Genomic DNA, 19,026 nt, shown 5'->3' with positions numbered 1-19,026 from the left:
GTGTCAGTTTGCCTTTTGGGACTTTTGACTAATCCGTCATCTCGTACCTTATTATTAGTCTTTTTCTGTACCTGGTTCTTATATACAACCACTGGTACTGATTTTTTTTTTTCTGTTCTTTTTATAGTTCCTTCTTTTTTGAGAATTTTCTAATTATTCAGTTTTCTGTATCTACTCATCCCTGTTGACACAGACAGAAAAATCAATTATATTTTGTAGGTAGGTATATACTTAATAGAAGAAACAGAGCAACTGTATACATCTGTGGAGGAATATTCATTCTTTGTGGTCAGATCTACACTTATCAGGGGACATAGGTACCATTAGCACACTGTGGTACTGAATAAATTTTTTTAAGAGTTGCAGTGTGAGTAGCTATTGAAAATTTCTCAGGTAGACCCAAAATATATATCCTTCTTATCTCTTTTTGCCCACCTATTTCGATCACTAGTTTAAGCATATACTCTTCTTTTGGAATCCAAAACATTGCATTTGGGCTGGTGATGGTCAAGGAGATAGATGAGTGAGAATGAATTAGAGTTACTGTATTGAGACTTTCTCGCAGTGTTTTATATGACCCAGAAGGCAGCAGAAGTATGTTTCTTTTTTGGTTATATCTATTTTCTCATGGATTCAGAATTTATTGAGTTCCAACTCTTTAACAGGATATTGTGCTAGATATTGAGGGTACAGAGGTGAGTAAAACAAATCTCTGCTTTTAATGAGCAAATAGAAGAGGGGCTGACAAACACATACACAGATTAAGTACAGAATAAGACAGTTACTATTTCTCAGACTAGGGAGGGTCTACCCAAGGTGGTAGTGAGGCAATAGATGTTGTAAAATAAACTTGATACATCTTGTTATCACTGCAGTTTTATACAGTGGCGTGTAATTTGATTCATTTAAATTTTATAGTATAGATGGATATTATCAAGTACAATGCAGAAAAGTCATTTGAGCTTCTGTTTCTGAGGACAGTTCCTTCTGGTTGTGTCCTAGACTATTTTTTTCTTCTAGGAGAGGATGGTATGGTGCTGACAAGGGATATGATTAGGATGCTGAAGAAGGGAGAGGAGAATGTTCTGTTGGATTCAGGAATAACTTCTTGTATATTGACAAACTCTTTCTCTGGCTTAACAATTTAGCTTGTTTTCCTTGTCATTTTATTTGCTCATTTTCTGACTACCATTTCTTTTCAAAAGCCATTTGCTAAAACCCCAAATGTCTTTCTTCTGCTTATCTGTCAATCCCTGTCTCTTGTCTTTAATAACTTTCTCATATCCTCTCCTTCATGACTTGCTTTATTTGAACTTGCAGGGTGTTTTTTTTTGGCTGCACAGCACAGCTTGTGGGATATTAGTTCCCCAACTAGGGATTGAACCTGGGCCACGGCAGTGAAAGCACTGAGTCCTAACCACTGGACTACCAGGGAATTCCCTGCAGGTTTTTTTAAAGGATTAAATCTTGTCATGTTGGCATGTATTCTGGTAATATTAACTCATTTCTTTTTCCCCTAAGCAGCCTATAAATGTTCCCATGTTGGAGCTCTTAATCTATTGTATTTGCATATCTTCCTTATGCTTTTCCCTTGCAATAAAATGAAAAAAAATTAGTATGTTATTTCTTTCATTGAAATTTCCATGTAGGAAGTTTCCTCTCAGATATGGAGCCTATCTTTTGGTAATATGGTATTCCTAGCCTTGTCATAGTTGCAGGAGCTGAAGATATTGTTTCTGGAACACTGTGCAAGTCATTTGTTCTGTATGTAATATTTGAGTACCTGTTATATGCCAGGTGTTTAATCTTTGGGCCCCTGTACTGTGCCAAAGACCACTGCTACATTGATTCCCTATAATGTCCTTCTTTTTGCTTGTCTTGCAAGTAACAAATGTGAGATGAGAAAGTAGATGATAACTAGAACAGAGCAACCTGATGGATGTAGCGTTTTGTTTTGATAAGGTGGAGGGAAGTAGGTAGATATAAAAATCTGCTTCAGTTTATGAAGCTGAAGCAAATTTATGGTAATTTGGACACAGGATAAAAGAGGTACTATCTTTTTAGGGATCATCTTATATGTAAATCACCCTTTTAATTTCTTAGAAGTAATTTTTTTTTCCTGATTGTTAGGAGCAGTACCTGTTTACTATAGAAACTTGTAGACACCTACAAAGAAAAAGTTTCCCATAATTATATTACCCAGTGGCACATACTGTTAACATTATGGTGAATGTCTTTTTCGGTTTATTTTAAATGTTCACATTTAAATGCTTTCAGTTTTTGTGTGGAATCTTTAGGATTTTCTATATAGAGTATCATGTCATCTGCATACAATGACAGTTTTACCACTTCCTTTCCAATCTGGATACCTTTTATTTCTTTTTCTTGTCTGGTTGCTGTGGCTGAAACGATTAGAACTAATAAATGAATTGAGCAAGGTTCAGGATACAAGATCAATATACAGAAATCTGTTCCATTTCTTTACACTAACAATGAAATATAAGAGAAAGTGAAAAAAAAATCCCATTTAAAATCACATCAAAAAACTAAAATACCTAGGAATAAACCTAACCAAGGATATGAAAGACCTATATGCTAAAAATGATAAAACATTGATAAAGGAAATTGAAGATGATATAAAGAAATGGAAAGATATCCTCTGCTGTTGGGTTGGAAGAATTAATATTGTTAAAATAGCAATACTCCCCAAAGCAATCTACAGATTTAATGCAATCCCTATCAAATTACCCATGATATTTTTCACAGAGGTTGAACAAATAATCATAAAATTTTTATGGAACCACAGAAGACCTAGACTTGCCAAAGCAATTCTGAGGAAAAACAGCAAAGCTGGAAGCATAACCCTCCCAGACTTTAGACAATACTACAAAGCTACAGGAATCAAAACATTGTGGTATTGACACAAAAACAGACATATGGATCAATGGAACAGAATAGAGAGCCCAGAAATAAACCCACACAACGATGGTCAGTTACTCTTCGACAAAGGAGGCAAGAATATACAATGGAGAAAAGACAGTCTCTTTAGCAGGTGGTGTTGGGAAAGCTGGACAGCTGCATGTAAATCTGTGAAGTTAGAACACTCCCTTACAGCATACACAAAAATAAACTCAAAATGGCTTAAAGACTTAAATATAAGACATGACAACATAAAAATCCTAGAGGAGAACATAGGCAAAACATCCTGTGACATAAGTTGCAGTAATATTTTCTTAGTTCAGTCTCCCAAGGCAAAAGAAATAAAAGCAAAAATAAACAAATGGGACCTAATCAAACTTATATGCCTTTGCACAGCAAAGGAAACCGTAAACAAAACAAAAGACAACCTACAGACTGGGAGAAAATGTTTGCAAGTGATGCAGCTAACAAGGGCTTAATTTCTTAAATATACAGAGAGCTCTTGCAACTCAATATCAAAAAAAACAAACAACCATTCAAAAAATGAGCAGAAAACCTAAATAGACATTTCTCCAAAGAAGACATACAGATGGCCAACAGGTCTCCTGAAAAGATGCTCCACATCGCTAATTATTAGAGAAATGCAAATCAGAACTACAGTAAGGTATCACCTCACACTGGTCAGAATGGCCATCATCAAAAAGTCTACAAATAAATAAGTGCTGGAGAGGGTGTGAAGAAAAAGGAACCCTCCTACACTGTTGGTGGCAATGTAAATTGGTGCAGTCACTGTGGAAAACAGTTTGGAGGTTCCTTAAAAAACTAAAAATAGAGTTACCATATGACCCTGCAATCCCACTCCTGGGCATATATCTGGAGAAAACTGTTAATTCAAAAAGGTTCATACACCCCAATGTTCATAGCAGCACTATTTACGATAGCCAAGGCATGGAAGCACCCTAAATGTCCATCAACAGATGGATGGATAAAGAAGATGTGGTATATATACAGTGGAATATTAGCCATTAAAAAGAGTGAAATATTGCCATTTGCAGCAACATGGATGGACCTAGGGATTATCATACAAAGGAAGTAAGTCAGGCAGAGAAAGACAAGTATTATATCACTTATTTGTGGAATCTAAAAAATAATACAAATCAACTAACTTACAAACCAAAAACAGACTGACAGACCTAGAAAACAAACTTATTACCAGAGGGGAGTGATAAATTAGGACTATGGGATTAATAGATATACATTACTATATATAAAATATATAAACAGCAAGGATTTGCCATATAGCACATGGAACTATATTCAATCCCTTGTAATAACCTATAACGGAAAAGAATCTGAAGCTGTTCATCTGATACTAACACAATATTGTAAATCAACTATAGTTTAATAAATAAAATTTAAAAGTTTTAAAAAATGTACACATACATAATTTTTTAAAACAAATGGAATTGTATCCACTGTGTAAGAGGTTATTTTTATTTAGTAACATAATTATATAGTGACATTTTTCCTAATGTCGATTTGATATTTCTTTGGGGTTTAGTTGAATGACATTTTCAAAGTTTTTTGTTATAAGACAATACACAATTGTAAAAAACCAAACATTACAGAAATATATAATCTAAGAAGGCAAAAATTTCTCATAATCATATTTGTCCAGCTGTACCTATTAATAGTTATTAGATTATTTTTCATGGCATATAGTTACATATTACAGTGTGATTTTTATTGGCTGTATACATTGCATTGGATTGATGTTTACAAATTTATGTAGTCAATTTCCTAGTGTTTTGGTTGCTTCTAATTTATTTTGCTATTTACAGATAACTTTGAATTGAACATCTTTCTACATATATATATCTGCTTATTTCCATAGGATAAATTCCTAGAAGTAAAATCACTACGTCAAAGAGGATACACAGCCTTAAGGTTTTCCATACAACTTGCCTTCTAGAAAGTGGCAGTTCCTGCAGCAGTACATGAAATTATTCATATCTATATGTACTCCTTAACTCTGACAGTTTTTTCTTTATTTTTCTATTCTGATTGATAAAAACTAATATATAATTTTAAATCAATTTTTCATCCTAATGAAAGTGATGATTTCCCATGCTTATTGACTAATTTTTGTCTTGCTGATTTTTCTGTTCTTATTTTCTTTTCATTTGAACGAGCTGTTTTTGTATTGAGGATATCAGCACTCTAAGAATACAGATAGTCTGTTTGCTTAACTAAATTACAAGCGTTTGTTTTTCTTGGTGTTTTTATATACTGTTTAAATTGAATAAACTTAAAAGTATATCTTTTAAAATTTTATATCGAGTAGGCTTGTTATTTGAGTTTATTTTTAAATAATATTTTAAAATAACTTTTGTATACTATTATCTAATAAATGCCCTATGTATCTTCTTTATAATATAAAAGTATAAGCTGAAATAAATTTGATAACTGCTAGATAACTTATGTCGAAAATGAGGAATAGAAAACTAATAGGCATTATTTTGTGACTAGTTTATTAATTTATCACTGATTTAATCAAGCTATTTTATTTTTTCTCTTGTTAATAGCTACAAGTGTATTCATCAGAGTTTGGAGGACAATAATAGATGTCCCAAGTGTAACTATGTTGTGGATAATATTGACCATCTGTATCCTAATTTCTTGGGTGAGTCTTTGGAATGATTTTTAATTTTTAAAAATACTTAGTTCCCAAAATGGTGTGTTAGCACTAATTTATTTAGAGAACGTAGCTTAGAGGTAAGCAATCTCTCTCTCCTACTCACCAGGGTGCTTTTCCCAATCTTCCCCGGGTTGTGACATTGATTCTATACCATATGTACCATATCATATTATATTTAAGTTTCATTAAAAAAAAATTGGTACAACTCTTAGATTCTTACACTGATGGCTGGACAGAATGTGAGGCTAAAGGAGAATGCCAGAGTTCCAGATACCTGTCTCTATATCATGTTGTGTGTTCCTGTTGTTTCTACTTCTGGGGCAGAAGTGAGAAGCAATGGAGGAAAAGGTTAATGAAGAGGCGGAAGGGAGATAAAACTTGTATATGAGGACTCCTGGATGGGGGAAGAGAGTCTGTGACCTGGGGAGGCAATTGAAAAGTAAAACTGGGGAAAGAAAGACATGGATATGGAACTTTTGAGGGAGGAGTGGTGACTGGAGAGGAGAGACACGAATAGGGAACCCTTAAGGTAAATGGTAAGTGATTGGGAATAGTATCTAGTCAGAGACCAATTATGAAAAATCTAAAAATTCTACATGTTGAAAAGCCTAAGGTATTGTGGAAAATCTTTAGTTTGAGTTTTTGGGAATGAAGATTAATTTTCCAAAGATTAATTTTCAGGTATGGGTAGGCATGAAGTAGGGCACTATTGGGTATGTATATCAGAAAGGATAATTCTTCGTTCTAAAGAGTAACACACTCAGAGTTAAGGATGTGATGTCTACTTGTGTATTAGATTCTGACTTGCCAGTGCTTTGGTTGCAGTTTGATTTGTTTGGTGGTTTATAATACATCATGAATTGGAACCTTTTCAGTCGTGGCTTTCCTTTTTTTTATCTCTGCTCTAAAATTACATTGGCTTCAATCCTTTTGTCTCTTTCACTCTTCAGTACAATCCAATATCTTTTCATAAAGGAAAATCATCGGATGATTGCATAGCAGAAAGGAACCCTGAAGGAAATATTTTGAAGATTTTCTGTTGGAATACCAAGTTCTTCTAGGTAGATAAAGTCTTGTGGCAAACTAGGAGAATGAACTTAGGAAAAGAAGAAACACTGAGTGGTATGATACTCTGTGGGACTGGACTTCATGAGCTAAGTTAGGTGAAATGGAAACTGAAGTCCCACAAAGCAGAACCCTTTGTCCATGAACTCACAAACATGGATTGATGCTGCTTTGTGCAACTAGAATCACTTTTCTATGAGTTGTCATAACTTTCGAAAATTACTTCTTCTTTTGGAATGGTTAAATACGGAAAGGAATCCAATGGTCTGAAGATTTTGGTATTGATATTTACCAAATTTAATGAGTCCAAATTCTGTTATGTGAATTTCTAAATAGTGAGAGAGAGAGAGAGAGAGAAAACACCATTATACTGATATGGAAGGAATATGAAAATGCAGCACTAAGATGTAAAGTAATTTCATACTTTATATATTCTCAAATGTATATATTCAGTGAATAGTGAAGTCATAATTACTGATTTCCTAAGCTAGAAATTATCTTGGCAATGATACAGTTTTTTTTCTTTTTTTAAAAAAGTATTTATTTATTTATTTATTTGGCTGCGCTGGATCTTAGCTGTGGCACGAGGGATCCTCACTGCCGCACACGGGACCTTTGTTGCGACATGTGGCCTCTTAGTTGCGGCATGCGGTATCTAGTTCCCTGACCAGGGATTGAACCCGGGCCCCCTGCATTGGGAGCGCAGAGTCTTAACTGCTGGACCACCAGAGAAGTGTTTTTAACCTTCTCTTTATATGGATAAAAATTTTTGGTTTTGGGTAATTGGAGTGTGTTTTATGCCCGTATTTGAAGTCTTTTAATTATAGTGCAGCTTCCAGTGTGATTATTTATGTCAGCCATAGAAATAACATTTCATCCTGATATATCTATTTCTGTTTTACTGCCCATCACCCTTTCCAGTCTTTACCTTTGTACAGATGGTCAAGATGGTCTAATTCTTCGGTTCCCGTGCACTCAGGATGCTACTGAGATCTGTTTCTGAAAGTGGAACATCATTTGTTTTTTCTGTACTGAAAAAACTATTCCCATTGCTTTAGTCTGAGATTACATGATTTGTATAGTGCCTGTAGTTCTTGGTTGGATTAAAAAGACCTTGAGCCTTTTAAAAGTAATTTCAGATTTCCTCTTGAGCATGGTAAAATAAGTATAAGTTCTATGATTCTGAAGTGTTCTTGGTAGACTTGCACCTTTTTTATTGCTAGGTTAGGACCCTTCACTTTTAATGCTTTACGTTTACCTTAGTCATGGATAGAGGGCTGGGCTACCCATTTTCTGTAGCAGTGGTCTTCAAACCTTTTTGCTTGGGTGACCCATATAAAAATTCTGAAAAATGATGTACTTCTTCCCAAATTGATGCCACATTTTAAATGAGCATCCACATTTTTTCTTTATAAGTTTAAGTGTTTGTAAAGGATATAATTTTAGGAGTGTTGTAAATATGGTTATTTAAAAATAAGCTTTTATCTCTTTTTAAAATGTATCCAGTAGAATCTGAATAGTATAGTGATTTGATACTTATCATTGATTCAAAAATAAATGCTTTTCTTTAACAATGGGAAATTTCATTCTTTGTCTGTTTGAACTTATACTTAAATTGCATATTGCTCACATAATTTTATCCTTATATAATATATTTTCATGCTTGAAATTCTTATTGCTTTATCTGTCATACTTTTCTGTAACAGAAAATAGAACTTATAGGCCTTGAAGTTTCTTCTGAACATAATTTTCTATTAAGTATTTTAAAAATCTTAAATGTTTCATCTGAGTTGTTATTGTATTTATTAGACATGCAATTGATCAAATAAATATTTACAAATTTTATAAAGTATTAGACATAAAAATTTATTGAAAATCGGCTGCTTAATGTGTGATGGTGTCCTTCTCAATTAGTTCCATTGCCATTTATGGTTATTACTAGAACAAGGATTCAGTTTCATTTGTATTCTTTTTATTTATTTATTTAGGATCATCGCAGCTTTTTAAAAAATTGAGATATAACTGACATATAATATTGTGTAAGTTTAAGATTTTTCCTTTTTATTTTTGAAAGGGTAAGTCATGAGAAACTTTGCTTACGTAAATAATTTGATGGGGATTGAAGGAACTTTGTTCCTGCTACGTCACTTAGTTCTTTGATCTCCTCCTGAATTATGTGCTTCAATAAAAGCACTTAGTTAGTCAAAAAAAATTTTTTAATACCCTATTAACAAGTCCACTCCTTTCTTCAATTTTAATGAAAGCAAAGAATTGGAAGCCAAACACTCAAGTAGGATTAGGTTTTCTGGTCATTAGAGTCATGCGCTTTTTTGTCAAGACAGATATTTTGATTTTTCCTTTCATACCCTAAGCACTACAGTACAGTCCCTCGTTTTTCGTCTTCCTCTACCTACCCCCGCTCCAAAAAAAAAAAGAAGGCACACTCTCACTCTTCACCTTTCTATCCCCTTGGTCTTGAGAACTCTCTTTCTCTCCTGATCCTGGAAGGCTCATGTGGGGTGAGGGGGTGTCTCTCCTCCCAACTCTGCAGTTGCTGTCCTACACTCCTGCCAAGGCTTAGCTCTCCCAGTCCCTCAGTGATGCATGATCTCTCCAGCTACCAACCCCTGCCCCCCACCCCCCAGCAATCTCTTTTCTAACGTTCTCTCTGTATAAAATTTGTAAATTGAATAGTTTTATCTCTCTAACGAATGACCCTCTTATTCTTTAATGTAAAAGGCAACATACATGCAAAATTTAAAATCCTTGTTTAAAAAAATGTAGGCAGCTCACATAACGTCTTTACTACTGCCAAGTGCTTTCCCAGGTGCTTTATGTATGTTAACTCATTGAATTCTCAGTCCTACGACATAGGTAATTGTTGTCATCCTCATTCCTCCAGCGAGGAAACTAAAGCACAGAGAAGTCAAGTAACTTGTGTAAAGTTATACAGCCAGTAAGTGGCGGAATTGGGATTTGGTCCTAAGCAGTCTGGCTTGAGTATGTGCTTTTACTATACTATCCTGCCTCTGAAAAGACAATTGCTAGAATGAAAGCTTTAGCAGTAGAAAGGCATTATTTGTTCTTAGTACTATGGCTATTATAAGGATCCAGAGAATTATAATTATGGATATAGAATATTCACATTCAGTGGTATATGAGATTTCTTGGTAAAATCGAATGTGGTGCACATATTTAAGTATTACAATTATTTAAGTTACAATTTTTATTTAAAAAGCTAATTCTATAACTGAAACATTAAATTCTTATTCACATACTCCTCTTTATTCCCACTACGTTATTTCAAGTTCTCTCCTTTATCTTCCGTGGATTATAATAGTAACTGCTTGTGAGATAACAGGCTCTTCAGAATCAGGCTCTGATCTGTCTACAGTTCCAGCCTTAGTTCTTAGCCCCTGTTAATCGTTGACAAAATCACTCTGACCCTGTGTTTCAGCTATATTGATTTTAAATCATCTTATCTCCTGCTGTTTTATGACTTTACCCCCTCCACACACACACCCTTTTTTTGGCGGCGGAATCTTAGTTCCCCGACCAGGGATTGAACCCAGGCCCATGGCAGTGAAAGCGCTGAGTCTTAACCATTGGTCCGCCAGGGAATTCCCCCTACACACCCTTAATGTGAGTTCTTTTCCACTTCTCTTCCTGTTTAGTAAGTCCCTGTGTGCCTGTTATGGCCCAGTTCTAATGTCACCTTCTGTGTGAAGCCTGCTTGTTAATATTTTAATTGATCCTTGTCCTTTGTTCTTTTTAAATCTATTTCAATGATAGTACTGATTATCATATTATAACTGCTGCATCACATATATTTGTCTTCCTACTCTGAGTTGCTTGAGTCTTGGATTAAGTCTTAGTTAGGTTGAGTCTTACTTATCTTTAAAGCTTGGCTCCTAGTGTGGCCCTGGAACCTCTCTGATTTGTTCGAAAATATTTGTAGTAGATTGTGGTATAGTGGGAAGTATTAGATAGTTGGGTTTGTTTCCCAGCTCTGTCTTGTATTGTATGTCACCATGAGTAACTTCCTTATGCTCTTTCTAATATTTCCTCATCTCTAAAATGTGAAGAATAACCCACAGGATAATGTCTATAAATTAAAGGCTAATAAGGTGACAAGCTTAGTGCTAGTTGTCCTTTTCTTTATCAGTTTTTTTTTTTTTATCAGTTGGGTGTTAAAAACAAAAGAATCCAATTAAAAGTGGCTTGAACATTAAGGAAAATGTATTGATTTATACAGAAAGAATTTTTAGAATTAGTTAAGTTGGTATCTTAGTGATATTATCAAGTTCTTTCCATCTTTCTGACCTTCCGTCTCCAGCAGATGTGTCGGTCCTTTGGCTAGCTCCCCTCAAGATTGCAAGATGGCTTTAAGCAGTTCCAGATATCATCCCTTAATGAAGGGAGAAAAATAACTTGTTTTTCTTCTATCCTTCTCTTCTGAAAGACAGCATACCTTTCGTTGGTCAAAACTAGGTCACATAGTTTACCCTCCATCAATTGCTGGCAAGAGTATATGACTAGATTGGCTTAGGTTAGTCAAGATTCATACCATGGGGCCAGTGAGGGATCTAGCCTCTCTGAAAGTATGTGACAGTTGGCATTCTGACATTTGGAAAAAAATCATATTCTTATTTTTAAAAAAGGTTAGAATGGTTTATGGATAGGTAACTGACAGTGTTTGCCATATTTATAGAAAAGTCATAAACAAAAAGAACAACAAATAAAAATCTTTAGTGCCTACCTCATAGAATTAGCCAGTTACCCTGTAGAGCATGGGAGTCTCATACGGTGAAGACTTGTCTTTCTCCAAGTGCTGATAGTGTCATCATTGAGACACGTAAGAGAAAGTACATATTCTGAAGAATTCTCCTCTTGTAGTAATGGTAGTGGTAATAATAGTAGTAGTTGTAATAGTAGTAGCTGCGGCAAAGCTGTTTCTAATTTGAAATAAAATAAAAACTTAGCATTTTCTGTTTAGCATTATTTAAGGTTTGGGACTTTTTAAAGTTAAATAGAATCCATCTAAATAGAACAATTGGACGATACATTTAATAAAAATATAGATTATGTGTGCTTTTTGTTTTGTTTCTGTTTTCAGTGAATGAGCTCATTCTCAAACAGAAGCAAAGATTTGAGGAAAAGAGGTTCAAATTGGACCACTCAGTGAGTAGCACCGTATGTTTCAACTCTTATTACTATTTTTAATTATTACTATTTTTAATAAATCTCAATTTGCTGTTTTTATGGTTTAATATTAATTAGGTATTATTGATTTTTCTTAAAGGAGATTTAAGATTCTATTCAATAAAGAACTTCCTTACTTGCATTGTCTAAAATTTACTCTTATCTTTTGAAAGGTCTGGTGGGATTACATTGAATCAGAGTTTGCTTGTAATACATGACATTTGAAGAATTATATGGCAGGGTTAAACTATGGGTGGTAATTTGAAAAAAGAGACTCTCAGTTTAAGAGGATTAGCCCAAATTATTGAAGCAAATGAGCTTAAATTAATACCTTACCAAATACAAAGTTGAAAATATGGTTAGACAAGTAATTAAAATCCAGGCACTTATTCTGAAGAGAATTATACCTCTAGAGATGCTGACTTAACATGTCTTAAATATGCCTTTCGTATCCATTGTTTAAATTTATTTAAGGGAGAAATAGTGATTAAATTATAATTAGAAGGCATTGGGGACACACTAGCTGGGAAGGAATAGGTTGGAATGTTATAGTTTATTTTTGATATGTTATCTAATAAACATATTAGGAAGTAGCAAACATTTATTTTTGACTCTCTGAAACAATTGTCTTAGGAAGTCGTGTTTCTTCTTTTCTTTGTTTTTAGAATGGCCACAGGTGGCAAATATTTCAGGATTTGTTGGGAACTGACCAAGATAATCTTGATTTGGCCAATGTCAACCTCATGTTGGAGTTACTAGTGCAGAAGAAGAAACAACTGGAAGCAGTAAGTGGCCCCTGAACTTTAAAAAATTTTGTTTTAAATGGTGCTCTTTCAGTTGCATTGAAAAAGATCTAGAAATGTTTAAAAATAATAGGGTAGTGTTACTCAGTCCATCCAGTTTTATTCAACAAGAAACATCTGAAAGCTACTACTTCTAACAGGTTCCCCTTTTTCAATTCAAAGAAAGAACAAATTCCTTATAATACAATTTACTTGCAATGGCCAGTTTATATTAACAAAAGCTGAATGTTAAGATCATGAGAAAGTACAGTTTCATTTTAATAGGGAACAATTATATTGGTTATTTTTTCTTCTAGTGAATCTTCCCCTCTTCACATATGGGATTTGGAGGAGAAAACAGTGATTATTTCTATCTACATAAAATCCTTCCAGCAGGTGTCGATTGGCAGTAGCAGCAGTCTGTGGCTTAACTAAGGGCATTTAGAAAGATGGGAACTGGAACGAAATTATATCCTGTTTCATGTAATGGAATCTAAATAAATGAAAAATTGCATTTATTTCTGGTAAATAAATGTAAACAATATAAAATGGGAATTTGCATGTGTTCGTTAGGAATTGAGTATGCTTCATTATAAAGAATATATACCTTAGCACAAGCAAATACCCACCCTGACCTAGCTTAAACAAAAAGGGGATAGAAATTGACAGAATAAGGGACTGAGTAGCGCACACACATAAAAAGGAAGAGCTTAACAACCAAATGTCGGGAAGATTGGAACCATCACTTCTCTGGAGACTATATGGAAATGAAATCAGACACTTGAATGTTGTTGGGAGTTTTTCTTTTTTACTTTTCATGACTGTTTCTTTAGGACAGGTCTGATTTTCTTTTCTCAGATTTTTATTACATGGTGGATAATGTGGTCACCTGTACTTCCTCATTTATATTTATATTTTTTGATCAAAGAAGAAAAAGAACTTTGTAGCTTGATTTTTAAAAATTCTGTGGATAGATTCTGATTAACATAGCTTGGATCTGGATACCACTTAATAGAATGGGAATCTCTTAGTAGGAGAAAGGAGTAGGTGAGGCTGAGCTGACCAAAATGAGTCTCCCATGCTGTGTCTTTTTTGTGGTGGGAATTTCTCCTGTGTTTTTGGAGGGGGGCGTGGGGGGTACTTTATCTTTCATTTATTTTTTTCTTTCAGTTTTGTTGAGATGTAATTGATGTATAGCACTGTGTAAGTTTAAGGTATACAGCATAATGACTTGATGCATATATTGTAAAAGATTACCACAGTAAATTTAGTTAACATATATCATCTCATATAGATACAAGAAAAAAGAGGAAGAAAAAGTTTTTTTCCTTGTGATGAGAACTTTTAGGATTTACTCTCTTAGCAACTTTCAAATATACCTTCCAGTAGTGTTAACTATAGTCATCATGTTGTATGTCATATCCTCAGTACTTATTTATCTTAAAACTGGAAGTTTGTGCTTTTTAACCTTCATTCAATTCCCCCATCACCTGCTCCTAGTAACCACAAATCTGATCTTTTTCTGTGAGCTTGGTGTTTTTAGTTTTTTTGTTTTCTTCTTTTAAGATTCCACATGTAAGTGAGATCATACAGTGCTTGTCTCTCTTTCTGACTTATTTCATTTATACTGCTCATAAAGTCCATCCATGTTGTCGCAAGTGGCAGGATTTCCTTCTTTTTTATGGCTGTATAGTATTCCATTGTATATATACCACATCTTTATCCAATCATGCATTGATGGACACTTAGTTTATTAGCATATCTTGGCAATTGTAAATAATGCTGCATGAACATGAAGGTGCAGATATTTCTATGACATAGCAATTTAATTTCCTTTGGATATATACCCAGAAATGGGATTGTTGGATCATATGGTAGTTTTATTTTTATTTTTTTTAGGAACCTCCATACTATTTTCCATAGTGGCTATACCAACTTACATTCCCACCAGCAGTGCACAAGGGTTTCCTTTTCTCCACATCCTCACCAGCATTTGTTCTTTCTTGTCTTTTTATGGTGGCCATTGTGACCTGTGTGAGGTGATGTCTCCTTGTGGTTTCGATTTGTATTTCCCTAATGATTTGTGAGGTTGAACACCTTTTCATGTACCTGTTGATAATTTGAATATCTTATTTGGAAAATCCTTTGCCCATTTTTAAATTGGATTATTTGGGGTTTTTTTTGCTATTGAATTATATGAATTCTATATATACAGTATTTTGGATATTAACCTCTTATCAGATATATGATCTGCAAATATTTTCTCCCATTCCGTTGGTCGCATTTTCATTTTGTTGATCATTTCTTTGGTTGTGCAGAAGCTTGTAAGTTTGATATAGTCATACTTGTTTATTTTTGATTTTTTTGCTTTTGCTTTAGGTGTCATATCCCAAAAATTGTTGCCAAGACTCTCCTATGATTTAAACATAGTTTTCTATTAGCATCTACTGTGTGCAAGATGTTGTGTTTAGGGTAGTGGAAAAGACGGGATTCTGCTATGTGTGTGTGTGTGTTGGGGGGGATAGGGTGGAGTAGCTGAGGAGATAAACTAAAGTAAATATTTTCACATAGTGATAAGTGATATAAAAATACTTCTCTATGATAGACTGAACAAACATATGTAGTTATCTTACTCCCTTAATGCTATTAAAATGACAGTAGAGAGGAGCTTCAAGATGGTAGAAGAGTAAGATGTGGAGATCACCTTCCTCCCCACAAATACATCAGAAATACATCTACATGTGGAACAACTCCTACAGAACACCTACTGAACGCTGGCAGAATACCTCAGACCTCCCAAAAGGCAAAAAACTCCCCACGTACCTGGGTAGGGCAAAAGAAAAAAGAAGAGACAGAGACAAAAGAATAGGGACGGGACCTGCAGCAGTGGGAGGGAGCTGTGAAGGAGGAAAGGTTTCCACATACTAGGAAGCCCCTTTGTGGGCGGAGACTGCGGGTGGTAGAGGAGGGAAGCTTCGGAGCCACGGAGGAGAGCACAGCAACAGGGGTGCGGAGGGCAAATCAGATTCCTGCACAGAGGATCGGTGCCAACCAGCACTCACCAGCCCGAGAGGCTTGTCTGCTCACCCGCCAGGACGGGTGGGAGTTGGGAGCTGAGGCTCCAGCTTCAGTCGGATCCAAGGGAGAGGACTGGTGTTGGCTGCGTGAACACAGCCTGAAGGGGGCTAGTGTGCCACAGCTAGCCGGGAGGGAGTCCGGGAAAAGGTCTGGAACTGCCTAAGAGGCAAGAGACTTTTTCTTGCCTTTTGGTTTCCTGGTACGCGAGGAGAGGGGATTAAGAGCGCCACTTAAACGAGCTCCAGAGACATGTGCGAGCTGCGGCTATCAGTGCGGACACCAGAGACGGGCATGAGATGCTAAGGCTGCTGATGCAGCCCCCAAGAAGCCTGTGTGCAAGCACAGGTCACTATCCACACCTCCCCTCGTGGGGGCCTGTGCAGCCTGCCACTGCCAGGGTCCTGTGATCAAGGGACAGCTTCCCTGGGAGAACACACGGCGCGCCTCATGCTGGTGCAACATCATGCTGGCCTCTGCCGCCGCAGGCTCGCCCCACATTCCATACCCCTCCCTCCCACCGGCCTGAGTGAGCCAGAGCCCCTGAATCAGCTGCTCCTTTAACCCTGTCCTGTCTGAGCGGGGAACAGACACTCTCAGGTGACCTACACGCAGAGGCAGGGCCAAATCCAAAGCTGAACCCCAGGTGCTGTGCAAACAAAGAAGAGAAAGGGAAATTTCTCCCAGCAGCCTCAGGAGCAGCGGATTAAATCTCCACAATCAACTTGATGTACCCTGCATTTGTGGAATACCTGAATAGACAATGAATCATCCCAAACTGAGGAGGTGGACTTTGGGAGCAACTATATATATATATATTTTGTTGTGAGTGTGTATGTGTATGCTTCTGTGTGTGATTTTGTCTGTATAGCTTTGCTTTTACCATTTGTCCTAAGGTTCTGTCTGTCCGTTTTTGTTTTTTTTTTTAAGTATAGTTTTTAGCGCTTGTTATCACTGGTGGATTTGTTTTTTGGTTTGGTTGCTCTCTTCCTTCTTTCTTTCTCTTTTTTTTATTACTTGTTAAATTTCTTTTGATAATTATTTTTTATTTTAAGAACTATTTTATCTTATTTTATTTCATTTTATTTTATTTCATTTCATTTCATCGTCTTTCTTTCTTTTTTTTCTCCCTTTTAATCTGAGCCCTGTGGATGACAGGATCTTGGTGCTCCAGCCAGGCGTCAGGGCTGTGCCTCTGAGGTGGGAGAGCCAAGTTTAAGACATTGGTCCACCAGAGACCTCCCAGCTCCATGTAATATCAAACAGCAAAAATCTCCCAGAGATCTCAATCTCAACGTCAAGACCCAGCTCCACTCAACAACCAGCAAGATACAGTGCTGCAACACCCTATGCCAAACAACTAGCAAGACAGGAACACAGCCACACCAATTAGCAGAGAGGCTTCTTAAAATCATAGTAAGGTCACAGACACCCCAAAACACACCACCGGACGTGGACCTGCCCACCAGAAAGACAAGATCCAGCCTCATCCTCCAGAACACAGGCACTAGTCCCCTCCGCCAGGAAGCCTACACAACCCACTGAACCAACCTTAGCCACTGGCGGCAGACACCAAAAACAATGGGAACTATGAACCTGCAGCCTGTGAAAAGGAGACCACAAACACAGTAAGTTAAGCAAAATGAGAAGACAGAGAAATACACAGCAGATGAAGGAGCAAGGTAAAAACCCACGAGACCTAACAAATGAAGAGGAAATAAGCAGTCTACCTGAAAGATAATTCAGAATAATGGTAGTAAAGATGATCCAAAATCTTGGAAATAGAATGGAGGAAATACAAGAAACGTTTAACAAGGACCTAGAAGAACTAAAGAGCAAACAAACAATGATGAACAACACAATGAATGAAATTAAAAATTCTCTAGAAGGAATCAATAGCAGAATAACTGAGGAAGAAGAATGGATAAGTGACCTTGAAGGTAAAACAGTGGAAGTAACTACTGCTGAGCAGAATAAAGAAAAAAGAATGAAAAGAATTGAGGACAGTCTCAGAGACCTCTGGGATAACATTAAATGCACCAACAATTGAATTATAGGGGTCCCAGAAGAAGAAGAGAAAAAGAAAGGGACTGAGAAAATATTTGAAGAGATTAGAGTTGAAAACTTCCCTAATATGGGAAAGGAAATAGTTAATCAAGTCGAGGAAGCACAGAGAGTCCCATACAGGATAAATCCAAGGAGAAACATGCCAAGGCACATATTAATCAAACTATCAAAAATTAAATACAAAGAAAAAATATTAAAAGCAGCAAGGGAAAAACAACAAATAATATACAAGGGAATCCTCATAAGGTTAACAGCTGATGTTTCAGCAGACACTCTGCAAGCCAGAAGGGAGTGGCAGGACATATCTAAAGTGATGAAATGGAAAAACCTACAACCAAGATTACTCTACCCAGCAAGGATCTCATTCATTGGACGGAGAAATTAAAACCTTTACAGACAAGGAAAAGCTAAGAAACTTCAGTACCACAAAACCAGCTTTACAACAAATGCTAAAGGAACTTCTCTAGGCAGGAAACACAAGGGAAGGAAAAGACCTACAATAACAAACCCAAAACATTTAAGAAAATGGTAATAGGAGCATACATATTAATAATTACCTTAAATGTAAATGGATTAAATGCTCTAACCAAAAGACATAGACTGGCTGAATGGATACAAAAACAAAACCTGTATATATGCTGTCTACAAGAGACCAACTTCAGACCTAGGGACACATACAGACTGAAAGTGAGGGGATGGATAAAGATATTCCATGTAAACGCAAATCAAAAGAAAGCTGGAGTAGCAAATCTCATATCATACAAAACAGACTTTAAAACAAAGAGTATTCCAACAGATAAAGAAGGACACTACATAATGATCAAGGGATCAATCGAAGAAGAAGATAGAACAACTGTAAATATTTATGCACCCAACATAGGAACACCTCAATACATAAGGCAAATGCTAACAGCCATAAAAGGGGAAATCAACAGTAACACAATCATAGTAGGGGACTTTAACACCCCACTTTCACCAATGGACAGATGATCCAAAATGAAAGTAAACAAGGAAACACAAGCTTTAAAGGATACATTAAACAGGATGGACTTAATTGAAATTTATAGGACATTCCATCCAAAAACAACAGAATACACTTTCTTCTCAAGTGCTCATGGAACGTTCTCCAGGATAGATCATATCTTTGGTCACAAATCAAGCCTTGGTAAATGTAAGAAAATTGAAGTCGTATCCAGTATCTTTTCTGACCACAACGCT

General features: G+C 36.0%; 1 protein-coding gene across 3 annotated transcripts in view; it reads left to right on the top strand.

Annotated features, from left to right (window-relative positions):
• The window catches only part of COP1 (COP1 E3 ubiquitin ligase), a 273,507-nt gene that overhangs the window by 33,913 nt on the left and 220,568 nt on the right, over positions 1-19,026 (top strand). For 2 of the 3 annotated variants that reach the window (XM_068541299.1, XM_068541297.1), the window contains exons 3-5: positions 5,505-5,602; positions 11,799-11,875; positions 12,550-12,669. In XM_068541299.1, coding sequence (XP_068397400.1) covers positions 5,505-5,602; positions 11,799-11,875; positions 12,550-12,669 — 295 coding nt within the window. The remainder of the gene's footprint in view (positions 1-5,504; positions 5,603-11,798; positions 11,876-12,549; positions 12,670-19,026) is intronic. The other variant, XM_068541298.1, reaches the window with a different exon arrangement.

The sequence above is a fragment of the Eschrichtius robustus genome, chromosome 3, assembly GCF_028021215.1.
Source record: "Eschrichtius robustus isolate mEscRob2 chromosome 3, mEscRob2.pri, whole genome shotgun sequence".
In the NCBI taxonomy this organism is placed as follows: Eukaryota; Metazoa; Chordata; class Mammalia; order Artiodactyla; family Eschrichtiidae; genus Eschrichtius; species Eschrichtius robustus.
The sequence above is the reverse complement of the archived record's forward strand: the minus strand, read 5'-3'. Positions and strand labels throughout refer to the sequence as shown.